Source organism: Staurois parvus, unplaced genomic scaffold (genome assembly GCF_062004578.1).
Source record: "Staurois parvus isolate SC_StPar_1 unplaced genomic scaffold, SC_StPar_1.0 ptg000272l, whole genome shotgun sequence".
NCBI lineage: Eukaryota > Metazoa > Chordata > Amphibia > Anura > Ranidae > Staurois > Staurois parvus.
The window spans coordinates 3416334-3438042 of record NW_028318068.1 but is presented as its reverse complement, the minus strand read 5'-3'; the positions used below and the strand labels follow the sequence as shown (position 1 = coordinate 3438042).

The 21709-nt window shown below is 41.0% G+C and overlaps 1 protein-coding gene across 2 annotated transcripts in view; it reads right to left on the bottom strand.

The window, feature by feature from the left end:
* SMAD4 (SMAD family member 4) overlaps positions 1-21709 on the bottom strand; it is a 78937-nt gene that overhangs the window by 34582 nt on the left and 22646 nt on the right. For both annotated transcript variants that reach the window (XM_089681615.1, XM_089681616.1), the window contains exons 2-5: positions 15271-15586; positions 11599-11773; positions 3931-3960; positions 3570-3785 (exon numbers count right to left, since the gene is read on the bottom strand). In XM_089681615.1, coding sequence (XP_089537741.1) covers positions 3570-3785; positions 3931-3960; positions 11599-11773; positions 15271-15510 — 661 coding nt within the window. In that variant the 5' untranslated portion in view covers positions 15511-15586. The remainder of the gene's footprint in view (positions 1-3569; positions 3786-3930; positions 3961-11598; positions 11774-15270; positions 15587-21709) is intronic.

Below are 21709 nucleotides of genomic sequence, written 5' to 3'. Positions count from 1 at the left end.
ATCAAAGGGTTAACTTGTAAACAAAACAGTTCTCTCCTGCACACTGCTTTGCCTGGCTGTGCATAACAGAGCCATACAAAGCAGTGTGCTTACATTGAGTATGCAAAACAACACACAGTTAACCCTTTGATCGCCCCACATGTTAAGCCCTTCCTGCCCAGTGCCATTAGTACAGTGTCAGTGCCTTTTATTAGCACTGATCACTGCGTTGGGATTTTTTTTTCACAGCAGAATATATTTTGGCCTACATTTATGATGAAGTTTGATTTTTTTTTTAATTTTTTTTTACTGGATATGTCTAAGAGCAAAAAGTCAAAAATATTTTTTCTCAAAATTGTCGGTCTTTTTTTTTTTATATATATATAGTGCAAAAAATAAAAAACCACATAGGTGATCAAATACATGGGAAAAAGCTTTATTTGTGGGGGGGAAAAAAAAAAGGACGTAAATTTAATTTGGGTGCAGCGTTGCATGACCGCGTAACCGTTAAAGTAACGCAGTGTGCTGGAACGCAAAAAAGAGCCTGGTCAGGCGGGGGGGGGGAGGGGGGAATACTCAGGAGGGAAAGTGGTTAATGTACATGAATAAAAATGCATCAATACGCATTACCACACTGCAGATTACCTAAATACACGAAAAAAAACAAAACTAAATGCTCTTTGAAAGAGCAGCAAATATAAAACTACCATTTCCAATTACCAATATTTACTCACTACACATCTTATTTCGTTTTGCCAACAGAGGATCTTCAACTAGGAAATGGTTACATTTCAAAGATCTGTTTTTAGATTATATAACCGGAAACCAACCCTTCTGCATTTCACCATTCAAAATGACATCAACATTTAAATGCATGTAATCCTGAACAACAAACTTTTTCTATTTGCTCCCTTTTGATTCAGTAAATATACCATTGAGGCTGGGTTCCCACACATGCGGTGCAGTATATCGGGTGTGATTAGCACAGGCACCGCATTGCATTCCTGTGCAAATCACTTGCGAATTCTGTACGGTGTGATTTGGTCCGTACATTTTGTATGGCTCAAATCGCACCGCATCAAAAAGGTGCAGGACCCTTTTTTTTGGTCCGCACTAGAATCAGATCACATGGACATTCACACCCATGCGATCCGATTCTGCACTTCGCACCGCGTTTTGCAGGCCTTTTTTTTCGGGGTGTTAGCTTAACATACACACCAGCAGCGGTTTGCATGAATAGGGTGCGATTCTGATGTGGTGCGGAATTTGCACAGAAAACGCACCGCATCAGTGTGAACCCGGGCTTAAAGAGTTTTGTTATTGCCCACAGACTAAAGTTAAATATTATGGATTTGAATCCCTATTTCTTTCCAATTCGAATGGGGAACGAGTCAAGATTGCCCCCCAGCCCTGCTTTTATTTGTTCTCGTCATGCTTCCATTAGGGGCAGCAATTCATACCCATGTAGATATCAAGGGCTTGGACCTGGCTCCAGTCATAAGATATCATTATTCACGGATGGTATCTTGCTGACTAACTTCTCTTGCCTCACTTTCCCACACTTGATCAAAATTACTGGACTCCTTTACCTCTTTAACCGCTTCACGCCGGCGCCTCCCGGCCCTTTAAGAGTTTCAGAAGCCGGGAGGCAGGACGAGCGGGGTTTAGGGATCATGTGACCGCCGTGACGCGTCGTCACATGATCGGGAAAGGTCCCGATCGAAAGAGCAGACCGGGACCTTTCCGTGAGCACCGGACATGTTTGCTGGGAGCACGCAGGACGAGCGCTCTCAGGACATATCTATTTTGTATATTGAACGCAAATGTGTGGCCACTCGGCGTATAGGCCCAGACGCCGGGAGGCCGCACATTTGTGTGCTGCTGGCGTAAAGGGGTTAACTGGGCTGCATGTCAACGTGCGCAAAACCATTGCACAGAGCAGGCAAGTCTGACACGATTGTTAGATAAGGCAGTTTTGGCAGGATCAACAGGTATTTTACGCAGAAAAGAAAGCTTTTGGCAAAAACAAATTGCATAACTATATTAAACTATACTATAGGGAACCATTTATACAGATTTATTATTTGGGTTTACAGAAACTATGTTGTTTTAGAAGCTATTTTATAGTGGTGCGCCGAAATGAAAATTCTGGTGCCGAAAACAAAAACGAAAATTCAAAGTGCACTTGGCCGAAAACACAGTTTTTGAAAATGAATAAATATTTTTTGGAAAATACACTTGGATTAAAAAAAAAAACAAGCTATATACCCCAATTTTTTTTTAAATATGAAAGGATGTTACGGCGAGTAAATAGATACCAAACATGTCACACTTTAAAATTGCGCACGCTCGTGGAATGGCATTAAACTGCGGTACTTAAAAATCTCCATGGGTGATGCTTCAAAAATGTCTACAGGTTAGTAGTGTAAAGTTACAGAGAAGGTCTAGTGCAAGAATTATTGCTCTCGCTCCGACGTTTGTGGTGATACCTCACGATTGTGGTTTGAACACCGTTTACATATATAGGCGTGGCTTATGTATGTGTTCACCACTATGTGGGGGACGGGGGCACTTTAAACTTTTTTTAAAAATTTAAGGGTTTTTTTTTTTTTTTGCACTATCCCTTTAAAAAAAATTTTAATCACTTTTATTCTTTTCACAAGAAATGCATGCATCCCTTGTGATAGAAATGATTAGTGACAGGTCCTCTTTATGGAGAGATATGGGGTCTTTAAGACCCCACATTTCTTCTCTGCAATGTAAAGCATTAGATCAAAAAAAGCATTGATCTAGTTTTTGTTTACAAGGCACTGGAACAGGAAGTGACGATTGGAGGCCATCTTTCCTTCACTAATCTCTATGCCCAGCGCTGGGATCGTTTGATGGTTTCTCAGGTAAAGCTGAGAACTACCGAGCAGCATCCAGGCGGGAGTGGCAGGGTTTTTTTCACCACCTGTATCGGTGCTTTTTTTCCCCATATCAGCCGACGGCCGATAGGGGTGTTGTTGGCCATCGAAATTTCGGTGCACCCCTACTATTTTTAATCTGACCAGAAATTCCAGAAACATTTTTAGGGCCCCTGTGCGTAACATGTCCTTGTACTCTTTACAGCAGAACTTTACTCTCTCCACCAACACAATTTTGAATCCTTTTGCTGCTATCATTAGTAAATAGACAGAGAAGTAGATCATATTTACTTGTTTTAAACTGTTTTTTACATTTCTTTCATTACTTCCCGGTGTCCATGCTTAGGCAAAATATGTCATACATTCCAGGAGTCCTCAGGATGGGAGGAGGTGCTTTTACAGCTAAGCACACCCTCCTGCTGCCTGAGCCAAGAGCGGATGGATTCCAGGGAGTAACTGCTACACGAGTCTACCCCTTATTCCAGATGACCATGGCCAGAAATGCTAGAGGGTGTTTTTCGAAGTGATTTCTCAGCAAATCAAAGCATGGAAAAATGGATGGATGGGAGAGTTTGATTTGAATATGAAAAATGAATTCAATCATGTTTTTGGTGCTAAGACACGGTGCAGCTCCACTTTAAGGAGAGCCATAACTTGTAGATTAGACACACAGATGTTACTTACTTGTTGAAGGAACGGGTATGCTGGAGAAGGAGGAGGCGTTGGGGGTGCTTGGCTCGCTGGATGCCAGCAGTGAAGCATTGCTGTAGCTCTCACTGGATGACCTGTTACTTGGAGGGTGCTGGATTGTCTGAATAGAATGTCCATCAGAAGAGGAAATGCTCTGCTGTGCTTCATAGTCATGGCCATATTCATCCTTCACAAGTAAGCTAGATGGCGCTACAACACAACCAGTACACCAGCACAGGTCAGTCCACATTTATTTTTAATCAATTTATATTTTATTTTAGTTGAATTTTATTAGCAGTAAAGTTTATACCTTTAAAATAATTTACTGCATACAGCCCGTTAAAACAGAACTTACCAGTGCTTTGCAATGTGAGCCCCGACAAGTCTAAAAGACAAAAAGAATTGAAAAGATCAGACTAGTCAAATACAGAGCAACTAAAGGTCACCGTACGTGGGGCTCCTATCCCCAAGCTAAAAGCATACCTTATTTGCATAAAGATCATCATTTATATAAACGCATGCCCAAAATGAACTGTTCCCATAATCCCTAACACACTGGAGGAAGCCGGGCAAGGTACGGTGCAATTAGCACACAAGCATGACCTCCCCAGAGGGATGAATCTCCTAGTCCAATATGCTGGACTCTGTGGTGACACTGGAAGCTGCAAAGCTGCAACAGCTAACAAAACAGGGGCACTGGGGTGTGTGAATCACAAAAATGGCTGTACAGAATTAGAAATATGCTGGAAGGGAAAATATTGTACTTGTTATTCATGTGTTTGGTAACGGGCTGTGGCTCGAAACATGTTAGGGGACTCACCCAGCTGACGCCACTGTACACCAGGGAGCTCTAGACCACCAGGGAGGTTATTAGCTGACCTAGCTGTTGCAGGCTTGATGCTTCCATGTGAGTTTATACCTTTTATCTGAATTTGCACAATAAAGACGTACTTCACCATCAACACTGTTTTGCTTTGTGGCTCGTTTATTTGCGAGCCATGCAAGGTGGACCATCATAGGAGGAGTATTTTCCGTGAGACTGGACGCCGTTGGACCTATCAGTGAGCTGGATGTGCCCCAGAGCGTGTGTTTACATCTCTTGAGTGGTTATCTGAGTGACCGGATGTTGTCCGCAGTGTGAACCAGGCTCCTTTTCCATTGATGTCATACCGGATTTCATACATACAACGCCCAGTTTGTATGCCCTTGTGGTAAGCGCATACGTTTGTTGATTTCCTCAGGACCGCATGCTGTTATTATGCTGTTTTGAATTACTCCACAAATCTACATGGTCTATTTATTAGACTTGGAACTTGGACAGGCTCTTAACATCAAAAAACAATTTTTCCCCTACAGAAATAACATTGTGTTTTCTTCATAACACTTGTTTAAGCGCTGCATACCTTTCCTGTATGTTTTTTCTGAATTTTAAAGGGTAGAGGTTTACCTTGTATGCTAGCTGCTGTGATTTTTCATTTCACTTTGCGCCCACTTACCATATTGTTACTTGTAATGTATTTCTTTGGCAGTGTCTAAATCGGTGCAATATGAAGTAGCAGGATTTCAAAAATAGTTCCTACACTACTTTTTTCCAATTTCATTGCGACTTGCATTGACTTCTGTTAAATGAATTTGCTGTAGCTGCTGACTTTTAAAAAACCGCCACTTACCTGTCCCACGATCCCACGGTGTCCTCCCCGCAGCCCGTTTCACCAGCCGTCTGGTGCTGCAGGCACCGACATCTTCAGTGTGGGCACCCGGCTGTGACAGCTTGCGGCTTCACAGCCGGGTGCCCACTGCGCATGCATGAGTAGTGCTGCACTTCATAAATGGCCCTGTAGTCTTCTGGGACTTGTCATGTGTCCCAGAAAACTAAGGGAAGGGAGGGTAGGACGACAACTTCCACTCGCCTAGGCGATCGCAGCGGAAGTGGGAGCGGGTACCTGTCAATTTCAGGTACCGGCTCCACCCCCACACCCCAAAGGTGCCAATCCTTAATGGGGAGCGGGGAACCAGTCTTTAAAGCGGAACGTCCCCTTTAAAGGGTGGCGCTTCGCTTTAAACTATTACAAAGTCTGCACACAGTCTTTTTTCCTCCCCCTCTGAGGCCACTTTCAGATTCCCCCACTTATCTGCCAACTGGGGTAACGTTTTCTATCCTTATTACTCTTGCCTCCGATATATTTTTTTTTTTTATCCAGATTTTCTGGTTTCCACTTGAGTCCCCACACTATTCAGCTGGCCATCAATCATATTTATCTAGCAGGTGTTGTGCGGATTATGTCTTACTCTAGGACCATGCTGCTGCTCCATCATTATGATTTATAGTATGAATTCAACTCCTTCATTGTGTAGAAATCTTGAAAAAATTCTGAATAATTCAATACATGTATAGGTTTGTAACATTTTAATGGAATATATGGATTGAAGAGATACCGCCACTACAGATTAGCTATCAAAGATTAATATTCGTTCTTATAGATTATTTTTTAAACTTTTTTTTTTTAATAGACAATAACTGATCAAGTGGGTATTAAGCTGGCCATACATTATAGAATTTTCGTAGATTTACCTAAAACTGTGTAGTGCGAGGGCCTGCCTGGTTGCATAAAAATTGAAAGTGTTTAGGTTTAGCCTCATATTATATGGTTTTGGTAAATCTACAGGAAATGTGTAAAAGAAAATTGTATAATGTATGGCCAGTCTAATTCTACGGGGTGAATTTACCAAGACTGGAGCCGACATAATCTGGAGCAGCTGTGCCTGTCAATCAGACGCTAGATTTCATTTTTAAGACTAGGTTCACAATTGTGTGGGTGCTGTTGCTGCGGATCCGCACAAAAACCCGCTCAGCCACACCACCCGCTCAGAGAAATGCGGACCCGCGGGCGGGTGCCGTTAGTTCTAATAGCACGCCGCACGCACTGGGAAACGCAACCGTACTGGGAACCGAGGTTCCTGTGCGAGCTGCGTTTTCCAAAGAAGTGCAGGGACTTCTTCCCTGCGTGTCACGTGCACAGGAGTCCATTCAAATGAATGGGCTCTCGTGCCCGTGCAAAACACAGCCAGCACGGCCGCATATATGGAAACCGGGGGTTAAGCTGAAGCTAAAAGCTGACTGCTTACTATGCACAGTTGCTCCAGTTTTAGTAAATTCCCCCCATACATAAAAATTATAGTTCGTATCTAAAGTACGTTTTATTGATTCTACTGCATCCTTTTTTTTGGCGCTGTGGGCAGGTGGGAACCATGTGCCACATCTGGTAGCAGTGCCCTTTGGTGTCTAGATTTTGTATCCAAATGTTTAATTTTATTTACTCAGTGACAGGAGTGAATATTTGCAGTTCCCCAGAGGCAGCCCTTCTTCAGAAGTTACCTTCAGGAATCCCCCAAAAAATCTACTTGATCCTTTATATGATCCTGGCTGCAAGGATCACTATTGTTAAACATGAGAAGTGATCGGCGATACCACTTGACTATCATGGATCATGGTTAACGACAAACTCACCTGCATTCTCAATAACAATATGTCAAAATTCAACAGAACTTGGGATTCATGAATTCAGTACCTTTCCGTCCCGTAGCGGGACCATGGCTGACCCTCTTACATCACTTTATTCTTTTTTTTTTTCTCATTTCCTCCCTTATTCTTTCTTCATACTTTTTGTTTCCATTATTACCTTTTGATGTATCTGGCTTTAGTACCCGACTGCTGTTTGGTCATACTCAATACTAATAGTTTTCATAGTGAAATGTCTTCTGGAACTCTGTTCATTGTTGCCGTTTACCCTTTTTATCTGTGGGTTTCACCAGAGGGACTTCTTAGTCCCACATATGTATGCAATGCTCATTTCCTCAATCTTTCAGTACAATGCGAATGTTACCTATGTTCACATGTGAATATTGTCCTGAGAGCTCAATATCTCTCATCTTTTTGTACTTTTGGTCTTTTCAATAATGAGATTGAAATATAAAGTATGTTTTATGAATTAAATGCTTATTCCACCCTTTTGACAAGGTTTCAAGTCACACCCATATTCAAGACCTAACATGAAACATGGTTGCAGCTTTCCCCCAACCACCCATCCCCAAACTGCTCCCTGCTCCACACTTCCCTGAATTGCAATGTGCAGGCGTCTGTCTGTTTGAAATAGCAAAGCTGTGAGTTGCTCCGTCTGCACAGCTGCATCATCCATTCAGGGATCAGTTAATGGAATGACTACAAGTCCCACCAGCCACCGCAGCTGAGGGGCTCGTAGAGCTCAATGGAGCACAAATGCAGTGACACCATTGCACTTGTATTCCATTGCCTACACCCTCTAGTAACAATCAACAGTCCATGCCATCAAATGGACCTGGGACTAAGATATAAACAATGCGGGAGCCTGTGCACAGAATCAGTATTGCACTGAATCACAGTTGCAATGCTATGAAGGTTTCAATGGAAACATTTAATAAATGCTAATTTTTATTTTATTAATATGGGTGCTTTTATTAAATTTTTGACAAAAGGTGGACTATGCCTTTAACGACACTGTCACCAGATGCCGCTTGGTGCAGTATGCTGTAGAACAGACGTGCTTAACCGCCGCAGTATAGCAGATATACTGCTACACGGCGGCACGGGTGCGCAAAATCATATATATATATATATATATATATATATATATATATATATACACACACACACACACACATATACATATATATATATATATATATATATATATATATATATATATATATATATATATACACACACACACACACACATATATATATATACACACACACACATATATATATATATATATATATATATATATATATATATATATATATATACACACATATATATATATATATATATATACACACACACATACATATATACACATATATACACATATACACATATATACATACACACACATATACACATACACACACATACATACATATATACATACACACACATACATACACACAGACGTGATTTCGCATTTCCGGGTAGGGAGCGCGTGCCCTACCCGTGCCGCCATTCCCAGCCACGAATGTCAATCACCAGTTACTGGCCAGCGATTACGGACAATTGCTGAACAGTCTTCCTCCCTGTCAGCTCGGGCACATTGCTCGTGATGGCTGTGCTTACAGTGACATGCGCACCCCCAACCTAGTAAAACACTCACTACACACAGTTAACCCTTTGATCACCCCTCACATTAACCCCTTCCTGCCCAGTGTCATTAATAAAGTGTCAGTGCTGTTTTTAAGCACTGTATTGGTGTCACTGGGGATGTCAGTGACACCTAGTCCTCCCCTCCCCAAGTGTCAGAATGCCTGCTGCAGTTCCACTAAAAGTCACTGATCGCCGTCATTACTAGGAGAAAAAAAAATCCATTTGTAAACGCTATAACTTTCATATAAACCAATTAATTTACACGTATTGAGATTTTTTTTTTTTTTACCAAAGTCATGTAGCAGAATACATTTTTGTCTAAATTTATGACATAATTTGATTTTTTTACTGGACATGTTTAATAGCAAAAAGTCCAAAATATTTTTTTCTCAAAATTGTCGGTCTTTTTTGCTTATAGCACAAAAAATAAAAAAGCGCACAGGCGATCAAATACCACCGAAAGAAAACTCAATTCATGGGGGGGAAAAAAAAAGGATGTAAATTTCATCTGGGTGCGGCACACAATTGTCAGTTAAAGTAATGCAGCGCCTATTGTATCTTTGTTGGTTGTGTGGTTGTTCTGCATGTCTTACTGCCTACCTCATTCATGTACTTGAACTTTATTTTTCTAGGATTCTGTTTTAGAATACTGTTCCTTACTTATGTGCCTTTTTCTGGATGGATACTATACCTCATGAAGTTGTGCTGATTTTGTAGTCTCCCAATAAAAACGTTTGTAAACAAAAAAAAGTAAGGCAGCGCTGTAACTTAAAAAATAGCCTGGTCAGGAAGGGGGGTAAATCTTCTGGAGGGCAAGTGGTTAATCAAGTTACTGAGCAAATGTAAACTAATGCAGGCCATGGACGGGGAGAAAAACAGCCGATTTTTCTTTAAAAAAACCGAATAATCGGTCATTCAAGCGGCCGACGTTACCAGCAATGGTAAAAAAAAAAAAAAAAAAAAAAAAAAAAAAAAATCGGCCGATTTTCATCCCGTCTACAGCCGGCAAAAAGTGTCCCTGCAGAGAGCTCCACTATTTCTTTGACAGTTCTTTGACATTTACAGCGGTTGCAACATTGTATCTATTTGTATCCATTTAGGATACAGATGTTTTTATGCGGAAACAAATAGATACATTGCAGCAGCTATAAATGTCAAAGCACTGTCAAAGAAATATCCTCCCTCCTCCTCTTCTTCATCCTCTTCTTCTTTTTCTTCTTTTTGTCTTCCTCTTGCAGGTCACTGCTCATGCGCAGATTTTTTTTATCGGTAAAAAATCGGCCGATTTGCCCATCATTGCCGCGAAAATCGGCCGATCAGCAAAATCAGCCGATTTTTTTCCAACTTTACCGATAAAAAAAATCTGCCAAAATACCGAAAAATGGCCGAACAAATAGCCCACTAACGATCCGAAAATCGGCCGATTTTATTTTCGGCCGATTTTCGACCCATCTATGGCCCCCATTAGTCAGTCCTCTCACCTGTGCTAAGTGACACGAAGTGGCAGATTATTGTGAAACCTTACTGTTAAAACTTCATTAACCACTTGATCTCTGGAAGGTTTTACCCCCTTCATGACCAGACCATTTCTTGCTATCCAGAACTGTGCTATTTTACCTGGCAATTGCACGGTCATACCCATATTACATTTTTATTTTTTTATTTTTTTTTATTAAACACAAACAGAGCTTTTGTTTGGTTGTATTGATCACCACTGGGTTATTATATAAACAAAGACTGAAAATTATTTTTTAAAAAAACAATATTTTCTCATTTCTGTTCTAAAACCTATGCAATAATAAAAAATCAAATTTCTTCATAAATTGAGTCCACAAAGTATTCTGCTACATTTCTTTGGTAAAAAAAAAAAAGTTGATTTTAATTGGTTTGTGTGAAAGTTACAGTGTCTACAAATTATAGTTTATATACTGGAATTTATACAGCTATAGATGCTATACTGTAATGACGGAGATCAGCAACTTATAGTGGGACTATTATAGTGTGGTAGACAACCCGGCGCTAACAGATTATCTAGGAGGGCCACTCACATTAATAGTGACAATAATACAGCGATCAGTGATAATACTGTACACCGACACTATACCAATGACACTGGCTGGGAAGTGGTTAACATCTAGAGGAAAATCAAGGGGTTAACTGTGTGCCTAACCATGTGTAATGTATGCTGCTTTTACTTTACTATCTGTCTGCTTTTTCTCCCTGCTTTTCAGGGAGAAAAAAACAGCAAGATTGCTGTTCCCTGTACTTTTTTTTTTTTTTTAAAAACAGAACTCTGTCTGTGATTGGACACAGCCGATCAGCTGACTTCAGCCAAAATCACTGGCTGAAAAAAGCTACCAAACTTATCACTGGTCAGCAGGGGACATGCACATGTGCTTTGCCGAACCAGGAAGAAAGAGCCGGTCAGTGCAGATCGTGCATGCACTTGCCGCCCACTTGCAATATATTTACTGTGACCGTTTGGCAGGTGGTTAAACTTAATTTAAATAGTAAGAAGGACTTACTGTAAATATCTAATCTTAATATATTTCTACAAGGTTTTAATTTAAAAATGTAAGAACTTCTATAACAATCCAATGGCTGCAGAGTGAAACCCTTTAATAAACTTAAAAAGCTAAGAAATGTTTTTCTGATGTAGAGGGACTCGGGTATGACAGGTATGTCAGCGATGTAAGTGGAGCTGGACAATTCCAAGAATCCAGGGTACCTAAATGTAGATGATGTCAAACCTTTTCAGACATTTCTATTGTTTTTAATATAAGCACGAGGCTCCCACACACTCAGATCACACATTCCCTCCTCCACCAGTGAATAAAGTCTTACCTATTCCTGGGGACACAACACGTTCATAGTGATAAGGATTAACACAGACGCTGTCGCACTTCAGGTCGAAGGCATACTGACAGTACTTGACATGCTTCAATTCATTCTTATGAAGGTCTGGCCATCTCCAGAGACGGGCATATATGACGTGAGGGAAGCCCTTTCTACCAGCCACCTGTCAAGATATATAAACAACCTGTAAGATTTCTGATTTACACAGATTAAAGGGATTCTAAATTATTTTTTCTTCTTTTAAATAAAGCAGGTTTTTACTTTCCTGCTCTGTGTAATGGAATAGCACAGAGCACCCTCAAACCAACTCTTCTTGGGTCCCCCAGCGGCACTCTGGGCTCCTCTCTGGAGAGTGTCCCCATAGAAAGCTGCTTGCTGTCTAAATCTGTAGACACAGACAATGGGACACGGGCCTAGCCCCCGCATCACTGGCATTGACAGCAGCGAGAGCCGATGGCTCCTGCTGCCTCAGTAAAGCCAGAGAGACCAAGAGAGGGGAGAGAAGAGCTGCAGACGGGCACAGTGCTTGATCAAATGAGGGATCAGGTGTAAGGTGTGAGGGGGTTATTGATGCCTAAACTTTTACTTTACTGGAAGGAACACAGCAGGTAAAAAGTATTCAACACTTCTCCATTTGTCTCAGTAAATATATTTCTAAAGGTGCTATTGACATGAAATTTTCACTCAGTAACAACCCATACATAAAAAGAAACCAAAACAAATAAGTTCATATATTAACCGCTTGCCGACCACCCTTTGGCAGATATACTGCTACAGGGCGGCACAGGTGCACAAAATAGTGTGTGTGTGATTTTGCATTTCCGGGTAGGGGGCACGACATTCTCCCTTGCCGATTCTGATCGGTTCCAGCCGATGGTCGCTGCAGCACCCACCTATACACACAGCCATTTTTTAAACGCAGGAAATGTCCAGGCCAATTTTCAGCTTTCAGTGCTATCACGCTTTGATTAACAATTGCACTGTAGCCGTATACATTTTTTAGCATTTTTTTGACACAGATAAACTTTTTTTTTGGTGTATTTATTCACCACTGGGATTTTTATTTTTTTGCTATATAAATGAAAAAGTCCAAATATTTTGAAAAAAAGTGTTTCTTATAAAATTGTGCAAATAATTTCTTCATAAATCTTGGCCAAAATGTATTCATTTATTTTTTTAGCAAAAAAAAAAAACCCACAATTAGTTTATAACCAAAAATTATAATTTTTCCAAACCATTTTAATTTTATTTTTTATATTATTTATGGTTTTATTTTTTTAACATACCATCACCCTAGCAGTACAGTGTCACCATAGTGACACTGCACTACTTGTGAGGGGTGATGAAGATTTTTTTTTTATTTTTTACGATTGCTTTTACACCTATAAAGGCTGTAAAAACAATCATTTCTCCTGCTCTCTGGCTGCATTCTTGCAGCCATTGAGAACGACTGTGAGAGCTGTGATTGGTCACAGCTTGTCACATGGTACAAGGCTGTTGTGAATAGCCTTGTACCATGTGATCTCTGAGATTATTCACAGATTTCATTAGTCGTAAGCAATGATGTCAGGAAGTGACATCTTGCTTACTACTATTCATGTGATCACTGATCAATCAGTGATCACATGATCGGGACCTCACACAGAGGTCCTGTACAGCAATCGGTGTTCAGCTGTGTCCTCAGGACACAGCAGGCATCGGATCGCGGTGCTGTGTGCTCCCAGGGAGCGAGCAGAAGCAGGTAATGTGGGCGCCATTTAAAAAACGGCAACCTTCTTCGGCACTGCTCCCATCCGGCCGTTTATGTACATGGGCCGGACAGGAAGTGGTTGAAGTAGATCTAAAAGCAATTATTTTTTCCCCAATTTGGATAGGGTAAGGGAAGATTATTATTCCGGTCAGTTATATTTTGAGCATTTGTGTCCCATTGGGGAGTTTTATCTTCACTTCCTGTCCCATAGTCAAAACAAAGTGAGAGGAAATCTATCCAAAGTGGGGTAATCCCAGGGTGTCACCAGGAACATAAGAACTAGTGTCCCCATTGGAAGATCTCTTCTCTATTACTTTTCTGGGGACAACCCAAAAATCACTTTATTTTATTTTCAATTGTGGTGATAATGGGAAAAATGACAAATAGGGTGAATTTCCTGAACAGGGACACAGATCGCAATGAAAAGTGACAGGTGTACTAATCAACCTCAACTCTGTCCAAAAAAAAAAAAAAGAAAAAAAAAAGCTTTGCCTTTAGTTATATTTTAAAGCAGTAGGCCCAGTTTATATATGCATTGGGCTGTCCATGTTTGTCTGAAACACAATCCTAAAGACAAGCGTCAACAAACCATTCGAAGAGCATCGAGCATCTTTCTGTAAAGCAGAGTTCCTGTCCGTCTTGTGTTTATTAAAAGTCAGTAGATACAAAAATTATATCTGCTGACTTTTAATAAACACAAACTTACCTGTCGCTTGGTCCGGCGATATGCTCACCCGCATCGTCCCTTCCTTACCTCTTCTCTCCTCGGCTTCACAGCCGCGTGCCCAATGTGCGAGCTGTGCAATCTCATTGGTCCAGCAGTCTTCTGGGACCTGTGAAGGTTCCCAGGAGACTGCAGGAGGAAGATGGGGGCCAAACTGCTGGCTCACTTCACCGCAGCGAACTGAGACAGAAGTGGGTGTGGGTACCTGTCAAAACCATGTGCCCGCTCCCCTCCTAAAAGGTTTGAAAATATGGCAGTGGAGGGGGGGAGGAGGCAAACAAGCGGAGCTTCCACTTTTGAGTGGAACTCGGCTTTAGAGCCTTTAAAACACAGCACTCTTCTTTGGGGGCAACAACACAGTTCCGGCTCTCACACAGTGCAAGTAAACGGTTGTGTAGCCACCTCACAACAGAGTTCCGGCTCTCACAGTGCAAGTATCCGGTTGTGTAGCCACCTCACAACACAGTTCCGTCTCTCACACAGCGCAAGTATCCAGTTGTGTAGCCACCTCACATCTCGCCATATTTGTTCACAAAAGGGCACTGTTGATATTCTCAATCAGCAGCCATGGCCAATAGAACCCATGTATCCTGTCTTGCTGGGCACATGCAACATTACACACATACAGAAAAAGATGCAAGATCCTGCATTTTAGGATGTGAACGGCCTCGTTCACAGAGGTGTACTACAACACACACCCATGTGAGGGCTGTTTTACCCACATGGGGATGTAGGGGTATTCCTTGCGACCCTGTGCAGGCAGTCCCATTCATGTCAGTTGGGACACAGCGCCTGCACGGACACAGCCGCTGCTCCCAATTTGACACCTGTGTGGGGTAGAGGTGTATGGCCCCAAACACAAAAAGTGCGCATTCAGGGCTGTGTACCCACACAGATGTCAAACTGAGAGCAGCGCTGGGTCCATGCAGGCGCTGTGTCCCAACTGAAATGAATTGGACTACCTGGGCATCCCGTGCAGTTAAACACGACCCTTGCATGGGTGTACGCTGTAGTACGCCTGTGTGAACAAGGACAAATAGTTATACGTCTGAATGAGCCCATATATAGAGAACAGGTCTACAAAAACATATTTACAAATAGAATCAAAATGTCAAAATATGTAAACACAAGATAACAATCAACATCTAAATATGTTTTTTTGTTTCTGTAAACCAAAAGGACTTGCCTGCAGACGGCCATCTAACGTTCTTTGGATGGTGACACATTTGCTAGGGTGTGCTCCGTTCGTAGTTATTGCGGTAATCAGGGAATCCAGTTCATCCTTCTTTTCTTTCAGCTTTTTCACTAAACTCTCAATGGCCCGCTTTGCAAAGGTCTCGCTCTCCCCTCCCTGACGATGACACATCAAGCTGTGGACGATGCTCAGACAAGCATCGTTACTGGTAGGCGTGTTCGTTATGGACATTTTGATAGAGAATTCTGCCTTCTCTGCTCAGTTCAATGTTCTCCTTATTGTAGTGCTAGGAGGAGAATCCACAAACCTAAATGAAGAAACAGAGAAACGTGAGAAGTCAGGATAAACCTTTATTGACTGTCCATAAAGAGGGACCTCAATGCAAGTTAAAGGGAAACTTTTTTTAAGGTATGCACCTGAAAGTGACCGGCGTACATGTATCTAAACTCACAAACAAAATTGCAATATATGACAGATTAGCAATCCTTAGATGTGGTGAATGCCTTAGTTTTCCATTACAGGTTTTTGCCCTTTTATTTTCACCTGGTGCTCCTGCCAGGAACAAACTTCCTGTCCTAGGGTGACACCACTCATTTGCTGTACTAGCCCTTAGATATGGTGGCTGCCAGGGTGGATTTGATTTAAATCAAACTGATTTAAATCATGATTTAAATCACTAGTCAGTAAGGTTTGATGTAAATCCTAGTTTTCTACATAAAGACTAATTCTTGCTGGTATAACTTTAATATACAAGTAGATGAAGATTTTTAGAATAACAACTTTTCATATTAGTTTTTTTATCCCCAGTTTAATAGGTTAATCATTCATATTTGGACAACTTTTCTGTTGTACTTAGGAAGGAGAAAAATAATCATTCCCTTAATATTAACAATTTAAATAGATTTATTCAACTGAAACAATAACATTCCAGCATATGTGATTTGCTTAAACATCCATGTCTGTTGACTAATTTGGCTAAACAAAATCTATATATTTTAAGAGACTTAGACTGTCAGCCCCTTCCTCCTCACACTTAGTTTCACTTTCTTCTTGTGCAGATCTATTCCACTCCAAACAATCAGAAAAATATTGTTTCTATTCTATTCACTGAACTTCTTGAACCTTAGCACTGAAGGGGTTGATTCTGTATTCATAGGTTTGTAGAAGTTAGGATGAAGGTCTTTTTCTGAACTCTGTTCATGTTATAACATTTTTGCTGTGAAGAAGAGGCATGTGATCTCCGCTGAGTCAAATTCAGTTTTGAGAACTGCAAAAGTAAACCGAGCATCTGTGATAATATCTTGTAGGCAGAGAAACTGCCCAATAATCTTACAAAAACCTCTGGAAGAGCATGACATTGTGAATGGATTCATGGAATTTATTTACCAAAAAAATTAAACATATACAGCCTTATTCTACATAATTAAAAAACTAATCTTTATTTCATGATGGAATAACCTTTGGATGGTAATATATTTTCCGCAAAAAGCATTTTATTTAAAAAAATGGTATTTAAATAAAAAAAAATCCGATTTAAATAAAAAAATCCGTTTTTTTTTTTTAAAAAATCATTGATATTTATCCACCCTGGTGGCTGCGATAGTTTTCAATTTCACCTGGTGATCGTGCCAGTACCATGCTTCCTATCCTAAAGTGACTACGCTCGCTGTCACCGCAGGAGCAGCACTGTCACCCTAGAACAGGAAGGGTTTTTCGGAACTCATTGAACAGACATTACAAAATGCCTTCAATAGTATACAATTACACACAGCAGGTATGACATCTTCAGGGCTGAGCCAACAGACACACAGCCCAGCCGGGGAGCAAGTCCGTATGTGGGCCACCATAGAAAGCAGCTTCCTTTGAAGAGGAGGAGCCTAGAGTACCAGCAGGGGACCCAGATGAGGAGGTTCGGGGCTGCTCTGTGCAATAACAGTGCACAGAGCAGGTAAGTAGAACAATTGTTTTTCCTACAATAACCACTTTAAAGTATTTTCTGGCACTTTTTGTTTACATGTAACAATCAGTATTTTTTGCTAGAAAATTTCTTAAAACCCCCAAACATTTTATATATATATATATATATATATATATATATATATATATATATATATATATATATATATATATATATATATATATATTTTTTTTTTTTTTTTTTTTTTTTTTTTTAATTTTTTTTTTTTTTAAAAGCAGAGGCCCTACAGAATAAATTGGTGTGTTTTGCAATTTTTATGTCACACAGTATTTGCGCAGCAGTTCTTCAAACAGTTTTTTGTGAAAAAATACACGTTATTGAATTAAGTCTCATGCACACGGGGGGATTTTAATAACGCTGGTAACGTTAGCTGTGTAAATTCACGCTAAAAAATGTTGAGTTTTTCAGCATTTTTGTATTAGCGTTTAGCCGTGGTTTTTCAAGTTTTTTTTTTTTTAGGCAAAAAAAACCCATCCAAAAACACTGGTTTGCCACGATTTACCGTGTTTTCAGCGTTAGACCATTTTTACAGCTAAACTCCTATAGAAACCCACTAGTCCTGCGCTTTTTTTCCCAGCCAAAAACGTTGATTACAGTCTATGTATGTATGGACACATAGGATAACATGCTGGAGAGTTTACTGGTTGTAGAAAAAAACGTCAAATGCCAAAAACAGCCGCTGTAAAAATGTCCAGTGTGCATGAGGACCAAGTAAAAAAAAAAAAAATACATAACCAAATTTTTGGTAAAATATAAAAGATGATCTTACTCTGAGTAAAGAGATACCAAACATCCCGCTTTAAAATTGTGCCCGTCCATGAAACGGCGACAAACAACGTACGTTTTACTATCCATAAGCGACGCTTTTAAAAGCCTTTACAGGTTTAACACTTTAGATTTACACAGTTCTGGTGCTAGAATTACACGCTATGATCTGTTTGCGGCGTTACTTCACATGCAGGATGATTGCTGTCTTTATGTGTGTGGGACTGACACGTGCGTTCACCTTTGCGCGGAAGCATAGGAGGATGGGGGGGGGGGGCATTTTTTTCAATTTTATTTTTACACTTTCGCCTTTAAAAAAAAAAAAAAAACTTTTCTTTTTTTTTTATACTTTTATTGCCATCACAAGGAATGTAGACATCCGTTGTGACAGCAATATGCATGTGACAGGTACTCTTTATGGAGAGATCTGGGGTCTTATTGCCCTTAAAAGAATTTTATCACAGCAAGATCGGTGTGTTCAAATACTTTTCTTTTAATAAAATGGCGCAATTTATTTCCAAGTAAACCTGAAGTGATGTAAGGTCATCACTTCCAGGTTACTATATCATAGAGCCGAACAAAGTCGATCCAGTCTTTGGTTGATAAAGACTCTCAATGGGACAGGAGATCCTGATAAAGCAGCAGAAGGGAGATGTCCCCTCCCGCTGCTTGTAATAGCAAATGAGCAGCTAGTTAGCTGCTCCGATTGCTATTACATGACAGTTGACAGTCAGCTCTAAAATCCGGTACCGGGATGACGTCTGCAGCTGCAAGTATCATCCCGGTATAATCACTCCAGTGAAGTACCAGGTACATGACTGGTCAGCAAGTGGATATGGCAAAAACAACTTTACAACCACTTTAAAGTGGAGCTCCACCCAAAAGGGGAAGTTCCGTTTTAATGCTTCGGGAGGGAGGGGGTACCTGAATTTGACAGGTACCTGCTCCCACATCCGCTGCGACTGCCTAGGTGATCGAAAGCGGAAGTTGCCCCCCCCCCCCGTAGTCTTCTGGGACACGTGACAGGTCCCTGAAGACTACGGGGCCATTCACAAAACGCAGCGCTTCTCGTGCATGTGCAGTGGGCACCAAGCTGTGAAGCCGCAAGCTGTCACAGCCGGGTGCCCACACTGAAGATGCTGAGGAGACAGGACGGTCGGTCAGCCCGGCCGGTGTGAGGACACCGCAGGATCAAGGGACAGTTGAGTGTCCGTTTTGTAAAATTGAGCAGCTACAAGCTCTGCTACCTGGCTGTACCTTGCTGACCCTCTTTAGAGCCCTTTCACACTGGTGCACTTAAAAACTCAACATGCACTTTCTGGTTGCCCGACTCTCAGCATGCACCTGTGAAAGCTGGATATGCAACTCAAAAAGCATACCAAAAACGCAGCTACAGTGTGTTTTTACTGCATTTACCTTTGATTTCAATGGAAGGTGTAGTTTTTGTGCACTTTTGAAACATGGCACCAAAGATGCAGCATGCAGGACTTTTCAAAACCCACCGCACCCACAGTGCATGGATGTGAGGAGTTCCAAAGGATTTAAAGAGAAATATAACTGCATTTAAGCTGCACAAAAGGGCATCTGCAGGGTTAATCTGATTAAAAGCAATAGATTTCACCTGCCATGTATCATATTCCCCAGACACTGGGGGTCCTCTACTGACCCCCAAACTAAGGGCTGAGCAACACACAAAAATAATATAATACAATATGGAACACCCAAATTCTGTTTATGGGCACACTGGTATTTAGGCCACTCACCTTTACCAGGACAATTCTTACTGGTCCATAGACCATCTTCCTAACCTGAGCCCAAGTGCGTCCCAATAGGGATCATGTTCTGGGGTCTAGCCCACTGTGCCACGCACCTTCACCTGGATTCTTCTCATCCCTTTTCTCCTACCCCTTCACTGGTTTCTGCTGACAGTGCCAGATGGTCCTTCAGCATCTCATGCAGACGTTACTACTACTATTATTATTATACAGGATTTATATAGCGCCAACAGTTTGCTCAGCACTACAATATAACGGAAGACAATACAGTTCAATACAAGAGGGATAGGAGGGCTACTAGACCTGGGTTACCTGTTTATTGCATAGCATCAACTGGAATCATCTAGGGTAGTGGTTCTCAACCTTCCTAATGCCAAGACCCTTTAATACAGTTCCTCATGTTGTGGTGACCCCCAACCATAAAATTATTTACCCAGTAATTATAATTCATGAGTGTCGTTTTACCTCCAATACTGCTGCTTTCAACACAGTAGCTGCTTTTAACAGAGTAGCTGCTTTCAACACAGCAATTGCTTTCTACACCGTAGCTGCTCTTTACACATCGGAAATATGTGTTTTCTGATGGTCTTAGGGGACCCCTGTGAAAGGATCATTCGACCCCCAAAGGGGTCGTGACCCACAAGTTGAGAACCACTGATCTAGGAGATTGTGAGACTGTAGACTTTGATTGCCTTTTTCTATCATTTCTGTTTTTATAAACAAATAAAAAAAAAAAACAAACAAATAAAATAAAAAAAAAAAAAAAAAAAAAAAAAAAATCGACATATTTCACAGTCTTTGGCAACATGAAAACCCACAAGGCTCCTAGTAACCAGAAACCATTTGATCTAGAAAGTCTAAAGTTCTAGTTCACAGCCCAGAATCATTTTTTTATCCATGCCAAAAATCAAAAAAGCTGTAAGCCCGGGTTCACACTGAATGCGGCTTTGAAATCTTGCTACTTCAGCTAAAGTAGTGCAATCTCTAAGTTGCCAGTCAGTGCCATTTCATGCAACTTCATGCACAGATGTCAATGCAAATTGCGCATAAAAAATCCAAAAATAGTGCAGAAACCTATTTTCAAAAATTGGTTCAAGTCGGAGTCGCATCGATTTGAACAGTTTCACAGGGACAAATAGGGGGCGACTCGTCATGCGATTTTGAACTGTGAAATCGCACTGGCGTGAATAGGGCTTAAACACCATCTCTTGTTCTAGCCTGCAAAAGTACAGAGAGGGAAGCAAAGACACACATGCTAGATCAGCTTCTATCAACCTTGTCAACAGAGGAACCCTTATAATAACTTTCCGGACTCTGGGAACCCCGGCTAAAAATGATTATCTACAACTCATGGTATATTAGTGTGATGGTCAGAGGGAAGAATGCTCCTTACACTTGTGGTCATTGGGATTCATTACCCCCCTTACAGAGTGCTAAAAAGATCAATGGTGTCAGTGGGAACTTATTTGAGAGGAAGAAATTACTGACTGCTCAAGGAACCCCTAGAAACTTCTGGAGGAACCCTAAGGATCCATGGAATCCTGGCTGAGAAACTCTACACTTGATCTCTCAAGTCAATTCCAAAAATCATTGCGATTACAGGAAAAGAAAACCAGCAGACTCCCATCAACATAAACAGCGCTGCAGAGATTCACTGTACAAGCAACAGAGCTGAGAGCCAGACCAGTGTCATAGGTTGATGAAGGTCACGTGACTCAGGCAGGCCTATTCTCTCCATTTCACCCAAACAAACAGAACACGCGTGGAAAATTCTCCATTGTCCTGGACAAACATAACAGCACAGGAAATGGACTCTGTATCAGGTTTGTCAAGAAAAATAGCAAAGAATAGTAGGGACTTTAAAAAGGTCCTAATCTGGACCTAGAGCTTATTGAATGATATTCTTTGTATT